Here is a 16,049-nt window from a genome sequence, read left to right as displayed (position 1 = left end):
TTGACAGCCCTAGTGCGCCAGGTGTGTAGTGTTTCTTGACAGTGACATCGCCATCTACTGGCCAGGCATACATACAGCGTTTTTAGTCAATTTCATGGATCCATGTGATTAGGGATCGTTTTAATGGCATTGCCGTCTGTACTCAAAACTTTTCAAAAACAAAAAGAAAAGCTTTTTTGTTTTGTTTTGTTTTTCCACAATCATTGTTGTGTAAATGTCCCTTAAATGCGTGAAATTATGTGAAACACAATGCAAACAGTGCAACTCCCTCTCTCTTTTTTTCTGCAGCCAGAGTTTAAAATGTTAATGAGCTGTCATTATTTGCAGCAAGACTTGTTTTGCAGCTAAACCAGGATCTGATCTGATGATTTAGTTTCCATGGCAGTTATTGCTATGGCAATGTGATTTGGTGCATTTGGGAGTATGTGAAATTAAAACTAGCACTAGACAATTTCTGAACCTTTCTGAAACCTTCCTGAAGTTTCTGAAGCTGCATCTGTATTACTGTGTCAATGAGCCCATGACATCATGACATCTCCACTAACATCTGTGTTGTGTGTTAGTACAGTTGGAGCTTTCAAAACACCACCTCCAGTTTTTTCTTGCATCTGTGCGTCAGCAAAGGAGTGACAGCTAGACCTGTTCGTCACAGGAACCTACAAGCATCTAGTAAATAAAGTTGCCTGCCTCAGTGTGCGATACTAAAACAAAGACACAACCACAGCAGCATCCTGCAGTGAGCTCAACTTCTCAGCTCCTCAAGAAAACAAGCCTCTGATCTTTACAGAAATCACTCCAAATAGTTTTCCAACTTGGTTTTCTGAGTTTTCAGGCTGTTGCACACATTCATAAGCAGATGTGCAGTTAAGGATTGTGTTCACGAATAAGGATTGTCATCATTGCTAGCCTGAGGACCATGAGGTGAGTAAGGGACTTTATGTCCAAAATTCTCTCTTTAAGGTCTTTTTGCAGAGTGCTGTAAGCTTTTATACATTTCGGAGGTTTATTGAAAGCACCTTGCACAATATTATACTACAAAGCAATGTTTAATGTTCATGTGTGAATATAGATTTATAGTAATTAAAATACTATTTTTGGTTGGGATAAAGACTGGCAACAATTTTATCATTTTTTTATGGAAAATATTTAAAGTTATTGTGACTGGCCTAAAAGTACAGATACATTTACATTTATGCATTTAGCAGACGCTTTTATCCAAAGCGACTTACATTGCATTCAAGTTGGTTTTTACATTTTATCAGCTCTTATATGTGTGTAATGTTGAAACAAGGAGCTCTAAACTTCAAAGTCATAATCTTGAATCTTGAATCCAAGTCAAAATCAGCTTGAAAAGCGTGCGCTTGCATAGGCGCCTTGCTTCAAAGGCATTTCAAAGCCATTTTTGTTTTGAAATGTGTTTGCTATGATTCTTCAAATGTGTTTGGTATGAAACTTTCGAACAACCTTTCTAGCAACTAGATTATAATTCAGATTTGAGAACTCTTAAAGACGTATTAAATAGTTTAAGCATTGAGAAAAAGACATTCAGCTTTCTAGTCGCGACAGGAAGTTGGTAACCTTGCTCTAATCTTTGACCAAATGTGCCTTATACACTGAGGAAAAAAAAGAAATGTTGGTGGTGAATCCATTTTGACTCAAAAATTGCAAGTAAATTTCACATAATTTCAAAGAAACAGCAAGTTACACACTGAATTCAAATTTTGAAGTAGAAGGACTGATTTCCTGTAAAATGTACTCCAGTAATTTACAACAATCTCTAATAATCTACAAGTTTTTTGTTTAGTTTTTTTAATAAAAGTGCACCTCTGAAATATAATGTTAAACATTATTCAGAAAGGTTGAATATGTCTTTAAATGCCTGACGTTTAGCTGCTGGTTTGTTAGTTTGCGTGTGATAGTGCCTGAGTGATGTACTCCACTTTAGCCGTGTAGCACATGTAATTAGTTACACACGTGTTATTTTGGTGCCGGGGTATGAGGTCTATAATTTGGACCTGGAGACCCTGATGGCCTAGTGAGACCCATCTGTGTTACCAGGTGACCATCTGCTCCATAATGTCATATAGCTGTGGGACCTGTGCCGCTACATTACAATTTGATATGGAAAAAGGCCTATAGACTATAATAGACTATAAAGATCAGATCAGACTGATCAGACTATAAAGTTCATCAAACCAGCTGATTTCCTTTAAATGATTTACAGTGAACATTTTAAATATCGACCCTGTGGGATGGCAATGGAAGATTGCTCCTTTACAGTCGAGTCATATGAGAATATGAGTCACATTTTATAATGGTTATATCTGAGCTAGTAATATTTGACCTGTTATTTGCATACTGAATCATTTTAATTTATTGATTTTGCTGTATGTGTTTATTATTCAGGTGCACATGTATTGCTTAAATAACTGCGGCTTGTATGTTGTGATGTAACTGAGCATGAAAGAAAATAGTAGAATGTTCTCAGCATTATACCAGGTCTATTTTTAGAATGGCTACCCCTTTTTTTAACCAAGGTAAATAAGTGTGTGATACTGAAAGTGCGAATGGAAAGTTTTCATCAAGTGGTTTGTCAGCATCCTTCCTCCTTACGTTCAAAGTGTGACATAAGAAAGCCATGGCATGATCAAACTGTTTTGTTTTATTTTAAAGAGGAACAGAATCAATACTAAAATATCCTCGCTCTTCTGTTCTTAGATTGTGGTTCCCATCAGCACTGTGTGCTTAAACTCCCGAGCAGTCGGCCATGGGCAGTCGGCCCAGTAAAGTCCGGCGTGGATCCAGCGCACATGCTGTTCTCTTGGACACGGAAGAAAGCACTGACCCGCTGGCCATGGGTGAGTTCAGCACTTTATATATGCACGAGCTGATTTTAGAAATGCAGCACTAAATGTAAACATGTCTAATAGTGAAGCTCATTCAGATGTGCGTGTGGATTCTCTAGCAATGTTTTATTGACTGTTGCAACTGTAGCATTCAGGGGTGCTTTATTAGCGCTCACATATTAGGGTAAGAATTTCAGTGCCACACTGTAAATTGTGGCACTTAACCTGAATGATAAACTGTAAAAAATGTCTTATATTTATTGTAAAACAAATCACAGCTGAATTTGCCAGAAATTCGCTGTATAAATATATAAAGACTTGGGTATTATTATTAGTGTCTGAGGTATTACAGAATGGCAGCTGTATATTTTATGAACTGATAAAATATTAATACATCAGTTCAATCCACCAAAATCTGATTTGCATGAATGAATGATGCATTTATATAGTGCTTTTATTGTGTATTGCTGTACACCCAAAGCGCTTTACAATCATGTGGGCGTCTCTCCTCAACAACAGCATCCACCTTAATGATGCAACGGCAGCCACAGTACCACGGCGCCAGTGCGCTCACCACACACCGACTACTATAATAATACTCCTACAGTATATAGACTTGCACAGGGTCATACACATGATAAAAGATCAAATGTAAATTGTACGAACCAATGCTATATACATAAAATAGAATTCACATTGTTATTATCATTAACTAAAACTGACACCATAACAATATTTGAATTACTTGAAATAAAATAAATATTTTAAGTGCTAAAATAATACAACTATATAGACATTAAACAAAGAAACTAATAAAGAATGACAAAAGCACAAACAAAATGACCTTTAACCAAAATTAAAGTGAAAATGCAAAAATAAATTGTAATTCAAAGACTTTTGGAAAAGACACTAATTGTATGGTGGCTAAAATTACATGCATTAAAACTAGGTTATATGGTTTTTCATATTTTTTACTTACAAAAACCTTACATTTTAAAATTGCACGTACAATTTCTCACTATAAATGTTGACAACTTTTTTTTAATTATGTGGCTTGTTGAGGAGCTTTCTTTATATGTTATAATCTGCTAAACCAACGTGACTGTTTGTCTGGATCTGTGTGTACAGACAGCGGTAGATTCGTGGTGGTGTCCCTGTACGACTATCCGTCCAGAGGTCCAGGTGACTGCGCTATCAGAATGGGAGAGAGGCTCAACATTTTGTCAGAGTAAGTCACAGTGGTGCCTCATCCTCATCACAGCGTGATCGGGCTGATTATCTAATGATATATTGTGTGTTACAGTGAGGGAGAGTGGTGGAAAGTCAATTCATCAGCCACAGGAAATGAGAGCTACATCCCCAGCAATTACACCGCCAAAGTGTACAACAGGTGGGCTGAACTAAGACTCTGAAAATCGCCTCTTTCTATTGGTTTAGAGTGTGCGTACAGTACATCATGACATCACACCCACGGACAGGTGGTCTGGTGGAGTGTGTTCCATAAGTGACATAATCTTTATTCCTCCAGAGGCGATGATTTGATGTCAGTTTTAGTTTCTGTAGAGTGGGCTCAGCTGGGTACAGTGGGATCTGATTATCAGTTTGGGGACGTACTGTACCCACAATGACCCTGCTGAACATTCACTCATAACATGATGCTCTGACTCTACCTACTACTTTTCCCTCAGCTCTGTCACTCATCTGTGTGTGTGTGTTCGTGCAGGTGGCAGTTTGTGGGTCTCAGCAAACTGAAAGCAGAGGAACTGCTGATGCTCCCCCATAATCAGCCCGGATCCTTCCTTATCAGAGAGAGCGAGACCTACCCAGGTACCTGTGTGCTAATGCTAGTTACTTTACTAGCATTGTTGCTAAGGCACTTATCACAGCTATCTGCAACAAACAATTATTTTGACAATTGATTAATCTAATGATCATTAGAACTATTAATCGACTAACACTTCAGAATAGGGAACACTTATTCACTATTAACTATGACTTTACCCTGTATAAATTCCTTATTTACTGCTTATTAATAGTTAGTAAGGTAGTTAAGTTTAGGTATTGGGTAGGATTAGGGATGTAGAATAAGGCATTAATATGTGCTTAATTGCTACTAATAAATAGCTAAAATTCTAGTAATATGCATGCTAATAAGCAACTAGTTAAGAGACCCTAAAATAAAGTGTTACCCACTTATAGGCAACAATTCTCACTATTAACTAGTTGTTTATTAGCATACCTATTATTAACATACTACCCGTTTATTAGTGCTTATAAAGCGCACATTGTGCATGACCATATTCTACATCCTCGATACCCAATACCTAAACTTAACTACCTTAATAACTATTAATAAGCAGCAAATTAGGAGTTTGAGGCAAAAGTCGTAGTTAAATGTTTGAACCTTAAAATAAAGATTTTTTTCATCAGTAGGATTTGATCGAATATTCAGCCTTTGCAATTCGTTAAAGTATTGAGTTTTTATTGATTCCATACATATTCATATAGAGCTGCTTTATAGCAGAAAATCAAGGTGAAAGTGACACTGTTTTTTTCATGTTTAAGCAATATATTGCATGAAGTTTGTTGTTTTTTTTTTTTTCTTAGGTAACCACACTCTGTCAGTGCGTAGGAGCAGCTCGCATGAACGCGCTTCTATCAAACACTACCGTATCAGCTGCATCGAGAACGGCTGGGTCTATATCTCTCCCGGACTCACCTTCAGGACCCTCTCAGACCTGGTCGCACACTATTCAGGTATACACACACACACACACACAGCCAGTAACTCATTACTGGCACCCAGTGATCGTATGCAACGTTGCTGGGTTTGTGCTTGATACTAATGTCATGCATGATACTGACTAATAGATTTGAGGAAATGTTTAAATCATGTACTCACACGAGAGGTGGACTCCAGTCATGCCAGTGCCTATAAAAACCTGTTTTATTCTAGATAATTTTCAGTGGTGGGAGAAATTGTGAGCAACAAAAAAAAAATAGCTGTGAATTCTACAGCTTACAAACTTTATGCTCTATCCAGTGTCAGTAGTCAAAGACCACTGGTGTATCATCAGAAACCAAACAAAAAAAGTTGATTATGTAGTAACAGTTATGCTGTTACATAAATAGTACTGGCAACTCATTAGCAACCACACAGCAACATGCTTGTATTGTGGGCAGAGTTTAAATATGAACTGTCCCTCAGAAGTATCGGACGGGCTGTGCTGTACTCTGGGGGAGCCATGCTACATCGTTGGATCCAACAACGTTCCTGTGGTAACCGGCCCACCTCCAGTTGCTGTGAAGAGGCCTACTATAAACTGGAAAGATGTGGACAGGTGCGTCCAGTCACAAATGAAGTGACTTTCAACAGATCACCCAAAAATGAAAATTCATTCGTTTACTCACCCTCAAGTTGTTCCAAAGCTTTGTTTTTTTTTTTTTTCATCTGTTTAACACAAAAGATGATATTTTGAAGAATGTTGGTAACCAAACAGTTGCTGGTAGCCATTAACATTCTTGAAAATATCTTGTGTTCAACAAAAGAAAGAAATTCATACACGTTTGGAACAACTTGAGGGTGAGTAAATGACAGAATTTACATTTTTGGTTAACTATCTCTTTAATGACACTAGTAATATCGTCTTTTCAAAACTAGTAGAGCAGTTTCTAAACGTGTTTTCTCGCAGCTCCATGATCTTCGGGCAGAGAAAAGAGGGTGCAGAGGACTCTGTAGTGAGTGAAGGCCTGAAGGAGGCCATTAACTCGTACCTCTACATGACAGAGGAATGTGAGGACTGCTGTCAGCTCTGGGACACATGATTGGAAGACTGTCGTGAAACTTGGAGGATGAGTGTTTGAATGACTTTGGACAATTGATGCCGTGATATGGGATAAAACACTCCAGAAACTCATTTTTCGTGACCCAGACGCAGAAAATTAACCAAAACGCATCTAAGCGTCTTTTTTCGTTCGTGAATTTCTGCGTAAAAACTGTTTGAGCGAAAGCGGCGTCGGATGAAGTTTTCAGACGCGTGCACTGACTCATTGCTGTTCTTCCAGAGTGGGTGCTGGAGACAAAGATGTCACAGTTTCCTGTGTGGACGCGCTCCTGGCGGACATAAAAGAGAAAACGACTGAAGGAAAGACCGACAGGAGTGTGTGAGTGGGAGGGGGAACACAGCTGGGTGGCGTAAACATCCATTTCCACTCCACTCACACTTTCTGGAACTTTATCAGCGTCGTGCTTATTACAAATGTGATCACAATCATTGAATGAAAGAAGCAGATTCAGAGGAGCTTTATTAATGGTACCAAAGAGTTTGATGTCAACAAAATACGTATTTATGACAAATGTTGTGTAACTTTGTAAATATGTGGCTTAAAGAGTTAATAAATACCCAAACCTGTTTGAGTTTCTTCTGTGGAACACAAAAGATCTTGTGAAGAAAGTTGATAACCAAACGGTTTGTTAAATTAATAATGGAAGTCAATGGGAATCGCAATAGTCTGGTTAAATATCCCTTGTGACTTCTCGACATCAGTTATGTTCTTTTATATAAACTCGAGAGAAAAAACAAGGTCATCTTTGTATTTGTAGACACTGAAAAGCATCTTGATTGAGTTGTTTCCTGTCTTTGCACCTATTGTTTAGAACAGAACCGCAGTCTTGAGCAGCAGGAAGTGAAGGGTTGTGCATGTGGTCTGTTCTTAGTGTGCAGATGGAATATTTATACCAGCTATGTTCTTAACCTTAGTGTAGTACTAATGAGTCTTGAAAATAAATGGCTTTAGATATTCAAAAGCAAACCAGTTTCTCCTCCACACAAATTTGATGACAGAACTTTGAACTAAAGATGTCCATTTTATATAATCTTGCCAGGCGGCACGTTTCTCTACACGTGAAGTGAATGACTGGCACAGTAGTTTGATGCTAAAGGTAGAGCTGTTACTTTGCATTGCCATCCAGAAGCTGTGGCACGGACTGCAGAAGAAAAAAAAACAAAAAACACTTTCATTGCCACTGTATGGTATTTTTAAGATAAATTAAACCAAGAAGAGTTGGCACAAGCACACTTGGTCTCAAAAAAAATTTTTCGGTTTCAGAAATGTTTAAGGTTTCTGGTATAAAAACGGTTTAATGTCCGCATGAAATCAACAGTTCAGCGGAACAAACGCCCATTTCGCCTCACGACTCAAATATCACAAACACAGCTCTTATGGGTCTATGAAAATGAAGGCATACCTTAGCAGGTAAAAGTGGACTACTTTCAATAAAAAGTCCAACTTATTAGAAATGCATTTAATTTGAAGTTTAGCTTACCTGTCGAAGAATCGGAGCAAGTTCATTGTATCGATTGAAACCAAAACATTCGAATGTTTAACATCTAAGCTTCAAATAAAAACGTAATATTTAAAAATGTTTTAAAATCTCATTACGGATCAAATACCACAAATGAATGTGTAAAAGCTCAATGCTGTACTGAAACAGTGACAAATAATGTTACAAGGAACGCTTTTAAAAAGGAAAACAAAACTAGGGGCAGGTCAGCCATCAGTTGAAGACTTCTATCTCTTGGGCCAGTTGTGGCGTAACCCTCTGGAAACAGAAATAAACCCATCGTACAAATAGTTTTTTTAATCATAAATGATCGAGTCTAGCTCTGTGTGTGTGTGTGTTACCTGTCAGATTTGGCGGGGACATAAGACATGCTCCTGCCTCCCACGGCGTTTTTCTTCTGTCCTTTTTTCTGAGAATCAAAGTTGGCAAAAAAATCAGAGATCTTGCACAGCTAAATCAATCCCAGCTGAGAGCTGTGTGACAGTGAACGCTTGTAGGTTGAAAACAGTACCTTCTGCTTGGGTCCATGTGCTTGTCTGTTTGGATCAAACTGTGAACTTTCTTTTGATTTGCCTGTGTGGATAAAATACAAGCAATGAAGACAATGCACTGAACCAATGGGAAAAATACATATGAAAAATGACAGGAAAAAAGGCAGACGTCTTACCATCAAATATTTGAAAATTTGACTGGCTGTAGTCAAAAGGTTTAAAGTCTTGTTCGGGAACAGGCTCTTGAACTTTTTTCTGTTTCTTTTTTTTCTGAGCAGGTTTTGTCGACTGATCAGCCACCGATGTCTCACTTTCAGTCTTTGAGACTTTAAGTTTTGGTTTAAGACTCACTTCACCAGCATCACTGGCAGCTCTCCCTCTTTTCTGTCCAGCCTGCTTTGCTTCCTAAGAACACAAGATCAACCTGTTAGTGTAAAATTAAGCAAAGTAAATACAGCTTGTAAAGTTGGTGAGCTGAAGCTTCCTCACCGCTACTTGCTGCCGGACAGTGTGAACGTTTTGCAGCGACTCCTGGTAGCCCAGTTTGGCTTTCTTTCGTTCCTCTGAAAAACAAAAACTAACTTTGTCATGATTTATTTGTGCCTAAATGTTTGTGTATTAAAACATCAGACTATGCAGAGTTTCTGTTAAACCGTTGTGTTGTTTGCACCTTGAGCTTTCTTGGCCTGTTCTTTAGCCTGCTGTTTCTCCTGCGCCTCCTTCTGCTGCTGCTCAATACTCTGTAATTTCCAGCGGTTATGAATCTGTTTTAAACAGAACAACACTGGTCAATATAAGCCAGTAGCCAATGCAACCTAAACCCCGTGACTGCATTGAGGATAATTCTGGAGTATTTGTGACTCCCTGAATCAAAACTGAAGTGAATTGATAGGTGCCTTCATATTTCCACCCTTAACACCCCATATTTACATGATTTTCTGCACATTTGTTGTATTGTCCATTGCACCATCTATCTGTCCATCAAGATTAAGCATGAAGAAAGGAGTAAGTGTTTAAAAACTGGAGACATTATTTTGCTATGAAAAAAACCTGTATACATAAACACGTACTAAAATTGCACAATAAATAGTACAGAATAAAATTTAAACAATTACGTAAATAAACATTAAGTAAATTATTAGCTTTTTTATTTATGTAATATTTATAAACTGTAAAGAAATAGTAAATAAAAAAAAAATGGTAAATATATATATAAAAGAGGAAAACATACCTCATAAATCTTTGAAGAGGGGTCATATTTGGCATTCTTGGAAATGTGAATGTCCTTTGATGGTAAATACTGAAAATGAGTGTTGAAATGTCAGTGAATAAGTATACAACACAAGTTGACAAAAGGCATGGACTAAACTGAAGTACTGTACCATTCTGAAGGGGTTCTCAAACGAGTCCATGATGCTGTGAGCTTTTTGTTGTGCCACATTCAGATGAGCAGGAGCTGCTGCTGCCTCCTCAAATACAAATGACAAAAAACCACCCTCAACTCACATAAGTGCTCTCAAATCACACTGATGAGTAAGACCTTTAACAATTACAAACGTTTAAACATTTTTCAACTTCAAACTTCTGCCAGACTTTACAATACATGCGGACATGCTAAATGAGAGACACGCAGACAGAAATGTCCTACCACAAAGAGGCTAATTTTAGCTGAAGCTATCAGGCCGTGCAAGGATTTTTCCTCTTGGTTCATGCTTTCATCCTCCTCCTCTGAAAACAAAACTCCTGGCTTGGTTGGAGTTTCTAAATATATGTGGAGAAAATGTCAACTAGTGGTTTTAAAAAAAAAACACAAAGGCAAATCATGAGGTCTTCATAATATCTAGACCTACCAAAAGAAGAGAGGTCCAGGAAATCACTTTCAGACGAGCGGGAGGTGTCGTGCGGTCCGAATAAAGTCGTCTGTGGCTAGGAGACATCAGCAAGAGGGGCAATTAGAAAGAAACACAATAGCACAGCTTCTTCTATCAGTTTGGATCCACAGAAAAATGCTGAACATGTCAACACACCTTTCTTTTAGGGGTCATCGATTTCCTCTTTTCAGGAAGTACCTCTGCCTAAAAAGAGAGAACACTAGTCTAGAATTTCATATTCATATTACAAACAGAAGTGAAACAAGAAGCGGAGTCTATGAGCTATATAGAGTTTGTCTGAGCGCACACCTTGAGTAAAGGGGTCTCTCGAGCCTGTTTGATAAGCTGATGAAGCTCATTGATCTGCTGGCGCACTAGTGGTGGAGTGGGGTTACAGCACGCGATGATGCCCTGAGGCTCCCTAGAGTGAACATACATTCATACAGCCTTCAAAAGAATAAAACATTTCAATTATAGGAAAAACTAAAACTCAAATGCACTAGTCCACTCAAAGCTGAAAGTGTTATATTATGTCTGACACCAGGCGTGTCTACATTTGAACATCTTTTCAGTAATTTGGCCCCTTCCTCATAAATGACTATTATCTAATGCAAGCTATGACAATGTGTGGAGGTTAGCCAGTCATAACAGAGCTCATTCACACACACACACACACACACTACTGTTCAACATTTGGGGTTGGTAAGACTTTTTGAAAGAAGTCTCACACCAAGGCAGCATATTTGATCAAAAATACAGTCTGAAACTACAATTTAAAATAACTGTTTTCTATAGTGATACATTTCAAAATGTAATTTATTCCTGTGATCAAAGCTGAATTTTTGCATCATTACTCCTGTTTTTAGTATCACACGATCGTTCAGAAATTATTCTAATATGCTGATTTGCTGCTCAAAAAACATTTATTATTATCATCAATGTTGAAATGTTTTTTCTTCATTGCCACTTAATTTAACCCATCCTTGAAGAAACAGTTTCTTTAAAAAAAATTATCTTTTTAAGGATGTGCATGTCTATATGGGTATACAAAAACAGCAAGTTTCATTCTAAGAGTTATAAAGAAAATTTTAAATGCTCATGAAAACCAAAATCACTCTGGATCCCTCACATCCAAGCCATCCCCTTTTTGAACTTTTGCCATCTGGCTGGCGCTTCAGAGCCGCAAATACCAGGACAGCCAGGCACAAGAACAGTTTCTTCCCCCAGGCAATCTACCTTATGAACAGTTAAATGTTCCCCCCCATTGTGCAATAAATATGCAATTCTATTCCTATCCTATCATCTATAGCACAACTGTACATACAATTTATTTATTTTTTCCAAAAAAAAAAAAATTGTGTCTTTTTATTGACGTGTGTGTATTTTTATTCTCATCCTATTTTTTATTGTCTATGTGTTGTTGTCTCTGTGTACTGGAAGCTTAAAAACAAATTCCTTGTATGCGCAAGCATACTTAGCAATAAAGCGCTTTCTGATTCTGATTCCCTTAAAATATTTTACCGGGCAAAAAAACTAAAAAAAAAACACCCTCACAAATGGGCAACTTTAAATGAAAATGTATTGATTAAATACATTAAACTTACTTTGGAAGCTCCACAGCGATCTTTATCATCATGTGGTTTGGTAAGATATATCTGTGGAAAAACAACACATTCATGGATCACAATAACTAGTAATCTGTCAACAGACACATGCACAGAGGCGGTTTGGAGCATTACCCAGTGCTCTCATCGTCCTCTCGTGCCAGTTTATCTCTCCAGGCGTAGAGCAGTCTGAAGGCCGCCAGCTGCTGGGTGTTGAAGCGCTTCTTCTGCTTGCGGTACAGCTGCATGTACGAGTCCTCCGTAAAAATAGGCTTCACATATTTCTAGAGAGAAAGACGAGATGGATATAAAAATATTCACAACTTCATTTGAAACATTGAACCACTATAACGAGCTGGTTCCTTTGATTCAGTTGAACTGATTCAAAGTGATTACCACAACAAAATAAATACATTGTTTTATATTTTCTGTGTTTAATTAGCTGGTATGAAGAAACCAGTCTATACCTTGAGCGAGAGGTCTCTGCTTTTATCCCAGACCTGCTGGATGAGGGTGGGTTGGCCGTTGCCCATATCATACAGGTCAGCTCGGACTCGATCGTACACGTACAGCAGGTAGTGAGTGTCAGCCTGAGCGTACTTCACCATCTCATCTGGCAACGGTCTACAGACACGCGGCACACACTAGTATTACCACAATGACCGTTAAAGCCATCAGACAAACAGAAAATGGGTCTTGAATTCACTTTGTCTTACATAATGAGATTAGATCAATGAGGAATGATATCAATCTGCGCTAAATGTATTGAGTGTTGGGATTACCGTATCCTCCAGTCTGCCATCTGGTAGCGTTTATCAGAGTCCACATTGCAGTAGACTTTCAGGAGATGGTCAAGGGAGTTTCGGCCAAAGTTTAGGCAACGTGCAGCATGATGGGTGTCGAACATGTTGACCACATAAAGACCAAAGTCCTTTTGTAGCCACTCGATGTCAGAGTCAGCCCCGTGAAACACCTGCCAGAGCAACACGTGATGCATGCAAAATAAACCACATGAACCACTGTAATCATCAAATGGCATTCACAGCACATTTAATATCCATAATGCAACATTTTGTTATGAATGAAAATCAACCTTCAGCTGGATATACATGTAAGATGGGAATTAGTTGAACTTGTTTGATGGAAGAAGCTTATTATGATATTATTGGAAAATATTTGTTTTTACCACCCATGCAGCTTTTGCACACAAATCTAAGTGGTTAAATCTAACAGAAGAGCAGAGTATTAAAGTCAATCACCTTCACAATGGCAGGATCAGTGAAAGTCTCGTTTAAGATGTGCATTTCACTGCGCAGTTCCAGCGTGTCTATGATGAAATCCTCCTCTCGTGTTGATATCTGCATCAGACACGTGATTCCCAGAAAGCTTCTGTAGGAATGATGCTGTACACAGAATTGTGCGAATTAAACACCTAAAGTGATACACGACTAAACAGAATCATGTAAACCTGAAACAGTCATACCTCTAGGTCCACAGCGAACTCCGACATCTTGGCTAACTTCTCATTCAAAGCAACAAGGTCATCTAAAATGTTGATAAATTGACAAGTGGACTTGGCAAGAGGTTTATACATCTAGAACACAAAGAAAATAAAACAATGATTGAAAACACTCCTCACAGTTCCTGAAAAGAAAACAGGATGATTAGGACGTTCACCTGGACATCAGGTTTACACTTCAGACTCTCCGGCATGACCAGATGATCCAATTCATATTGATAAGGGTGAGAAAACCTGAGAAACAGCATTACAATCCATTTAAAACAAGACTAATATTAAACACTGATGTAACATAACTAGCAAACACACAATGGACCTCTTTAAACTGAATGAATCACATAAATCTGGTCTTACATGTCGTCCACATGCTCTTTTGTTCTCTCCTGATGGATAAAATCAGCCAATGCAGCAGGAACATCCAGATCCTCCGGTCTCTCCTTACGAATGTGTTTGTTGGCAAAGTCTAGTCATACATTTGGTTACAATTTAGTATTTCAACATTACTATTTTTTTAATTGAATTATTTAATATTAAAATGATTTGAACTACCATTTAAATTAGATGAAAAATTTATTTTTATTTAATGTATATTACCGGTATTACTCTTTAAAATTATCATATTAGTATTTAAACATTACTATTTTTAATTCAATTGCTATTCAACAAAAATTATTTCAACTCATTTGAACAACAATTAAAGCATGTACATGCATATATATTTATATAACACACACACACACTCACTGGCCACTTTATTAGGTGCACCTTGCTAGTACCGGGTTGGACCCCCTTTTGCCTTCAGAACTGCCTTAATTCTTTGTGGCATAGATTCAACAAGGAATTGGAAACATTCCTCAGAGATTTTGGTCCATATTGACATGATAGCATCAGACCAGAATCTTCTATTGTCCAATTTTGGTGAGCCTGTGTGAATTGTAGCCTCTGTTTCCTGTTCTTAGCCGACAGGAGCGGCACCCGGTGTGGTCTTCTGCTGCTGTAGCCCATCTGCTTCAGGGTTTGACGTGTTGTGCATTCAGAGATAGTATTCTGCATATCTTGATTGTAACGAGTGGTTATTTGAGTTACTGTTGCCTTTCTATCATCTCTAACCAGTCTGCCCATTCACCTCTGACATCAACAAGGCATTTTCGTCCACACAACTGCCGCTCACTGGATATTTTCTCTTTTTCGGTCCATTCTCTGTAAACCCTAGAGATGGTTGTGCGTGAAAATCCCAGTAGATCAGCAGTTTTTGAAATACTCAGACCAGCCCATCTGGCACCAACAACCATTCCACGTTCAAAGTCACTTAAATCCCCTTTCTTCCCCATTCTGATGCTCGGTTTGAACTTCAGCAAGTCGTCTTCATGCCTAAATGCATGAGTTGCTGCCATGTGATTGGCTGATTAGCAATTTGTGTTACCAAGCAACTCAACAGATGTACCTAATAAAGTGGCCGGTGAGTGTATATACAGTATATACAGATACATTTTATTAGTGCTGGGCAACGATTAATCACATCCAAATTGAAAGTTTGTTTATATAACGCGTGTACACCGTGTATATTTATTATGTATATATAAAGACACATACAGTATATATTTTGAAAATATTTACATGTATATATTTACATCCATGAAATTTATATTATATATAAACATACACAGGACATATACATATATTATGTACACAAAAAGATAAAAATTTGGATGCAATTAATCATTGCCCTGCACTATTTATATACAACAAATCTTATATCAACAAATATATATATATATAAATTATTGCCTGAACCTCCAGATATTGTACTACTTCAAAAATGACTGCAAAAAGCAGTCCACAAAGGCTGTGAAAATTAGAAAAAAATTATGTTGTCACTGAGGGTTTCTCAACACACTCACATGATGACAGAGGTTTAACTGCATTGGGTTTGATGAAAATTTTGGAGACAAACGGAGTGTTGCTGTTATCCACTTTCTCCTTGAACTTAAGCTGTGGCCGCTGAATGTTTTTAGCATGTAGAAGGTGAAAGGTCTCAGCCTTGCGCTCTCCTCCCTGTAAGGACAAGAAAAGCTGCCTTCACGCCAAAACCAGCTCCTCAATGACCAGCCAGACTTTATCAAAACGTGCGATCAAGTTAAACTAATCTCTCTCTCCAACAAATATTTCCCTAAGTTAAAAGAAGGATGAGCTGAGAAACTAACCCTGCGATTCCAGCTGGACACGACAATCTTTGGCGGCTGATATCCAGCAGGCATCACCGGTTGCTGGGTACGACTCACACCAGAGGCCTCGTCCAGGACAATGCCCTGAACACAGATCACACTGCATTTAGCAATTTTACACAGGATAGAAGACAGGCTTGCAGCGCTAG

General features: G+C 38.1%; 2 protein-coding genes across 5 annotated transcripts in view; one reads left to right on the top strand and one right to left on the bottom strand.

The window, feature by feature from the left end:
* Positions 1-568: 568 nt before the first annotated feature.
* LOC306860760 (src-like-adapter 2) lies at positions 569-7,259 on the top strand. 2 transcript variants are annotated; one of them, XM_079402648.1, is made up of 8 exons: positions 569-921; positions 2,719-2,858; positions 3,975-4,074; positions 4,150-4,236; positions 4,570-4,673; positions 5,454-5,603; positions 6,058-6,187; positions 6,539-7,259. In XM_079402648.1, the coding sequence occupies exons 2-8, from the start codon at positions 2,768-2,770 to the stop codon at positions 6,669-6,671; spliced, it is 795 nt and encodes a 264-aa protein (XP_079258774.1). In that variant the 5' UTR covers positions 569-921; positions 2,719-2,767; the 3' UTR covers positions 6,672-7,259. The 2 variants fall into 2 exon arrangements, with proteins under 2 accessions (XP_079258774.1, XP_079258773.1); XM_079402647.1 differs by having other exon boundaries at positions 698-921; positions 6,055-6,187; positions 6,539-7,258.
* Positions 7,127-16,049, bottom strand: part of LOC306860758 (exosome complex component 10-like) — a 13,895-nt gene continuing 4,972 nt past the window's right edge. Inside the window, exons 4-25 of one of the 3 annotated variants that reach the window (XM_079402642.1) lie at positions 15,880-15,984; positions 15,577-15,730; positions 14,030-14,138; positions 13,834-13,909; positions 13,640-13,750; positions 13,416-13,559; positions 12,939-13,129; positions 12,624-12,780; positions 12,292-12,440; positions 12,157-12,207; positions 10,862-10,973; positions 10,709-10,756; positions 10,532-10,607; positions 10,330-10,442; positions 10,064-10,150; positions 9,913-9,981; positions 9,352-9,445; positions 9,171-9,244; positions 8,858-9,086; positions 8,702-8,763; positions 8,532-8,599; positions 7,127-8,448 (exon numbers count right to left, since the gene is read on the bottom strand). In XM_079402642.1, coding sequence (XP_079258768.1) covers positions 8,418-8,448; positions 8,532-8,599; positions 8,702-8,763; positions 8,858-9,086; positions 9,171-9,244; positions 9,352-9,445; positions 9,913-9,981; positions 10,064-10,150; positions 10,330-10,442; positions 10,532-10,607; positions 10,709-10,756; positions 10,862-10,973; positions 12,157-12,207; positions 12,292-12,440; positions 12,624-12,780; positions 12,939-13,129; positions 13,416-13,559; positions 13,640-13,750; positions 13,834-13,909; positions 14,030-14,138; positions 15,577-15,730; positions 15,880-15,984 — 2,310 coding nt within the window. In that variant the 3' untranslated portion in view covers positions 7,127-8,417. The remainder of the gene's footprint in view (positions 8,449-8,531; positions 8,600-8,701; positions 8,764-8,857; positions 9,087-9,170; positions 9,245-9,351; positions 9,446-9,912; positions 9,982-10,063; positions 10,151-10,329; positions 10,443-10,531; positions 10,608-10,708; positions 10,757-10,861; positions 10,974-12,156; positions 12,208-12,291; positions 12,441-12,623; positions 12,781-12,938; positions 13,130-13,415; positions 13,560-13,639; positions 13,751-13,833; positions 13,910-14,029; positions 14,139-15,576; positions 15,731-15,879; positions 15,985-16,049) is intronic. The other 2 variants (XM_079402643.1, XM_079402644.1) reach the window with 2 other exon arrangements.

The sequence above is a fragment of the Barbus barbus genome, assembly GCF_936440315.1.
Source record: "Barbus barbus genome assembly, chromosome: 41".
Taxonomy (NCBI): domain Eukaryota; kingdom Metazoa; phylum Chordata; class Actinopteri; order Cypriniformes; family Cyprinidae; genus Barbus; species Barbus barbus.
This window is presented reverse-complemented; position numbering and strand designations above follow the sequence as displayed.

Bases quoted from the DNA above. Each gene is read 5' to 3' on its own strand.
- LOC306860760 (XM_079402647.1), top strand. From the start codon at position 2,768: ATGGGCAGTCGGCCCAGTAAAGTCCGGCGTGGATCCAGCGCACATGCT. The intron at 4,075-4,149 runs GTAAGTCACAGT...TGTGTGTTACAG, and splicing joins AGGCTCAACATTTTGTCAGA to TGAGGGAGAGTGGTGGAAAG. The intron at 5,604-6,054 runs GTATACACACAC...ACTGTCCCTCAG, and splicing joins CCTGGTCGCACACTATTCAG to AAGTATCGGACGGGCTGTGC.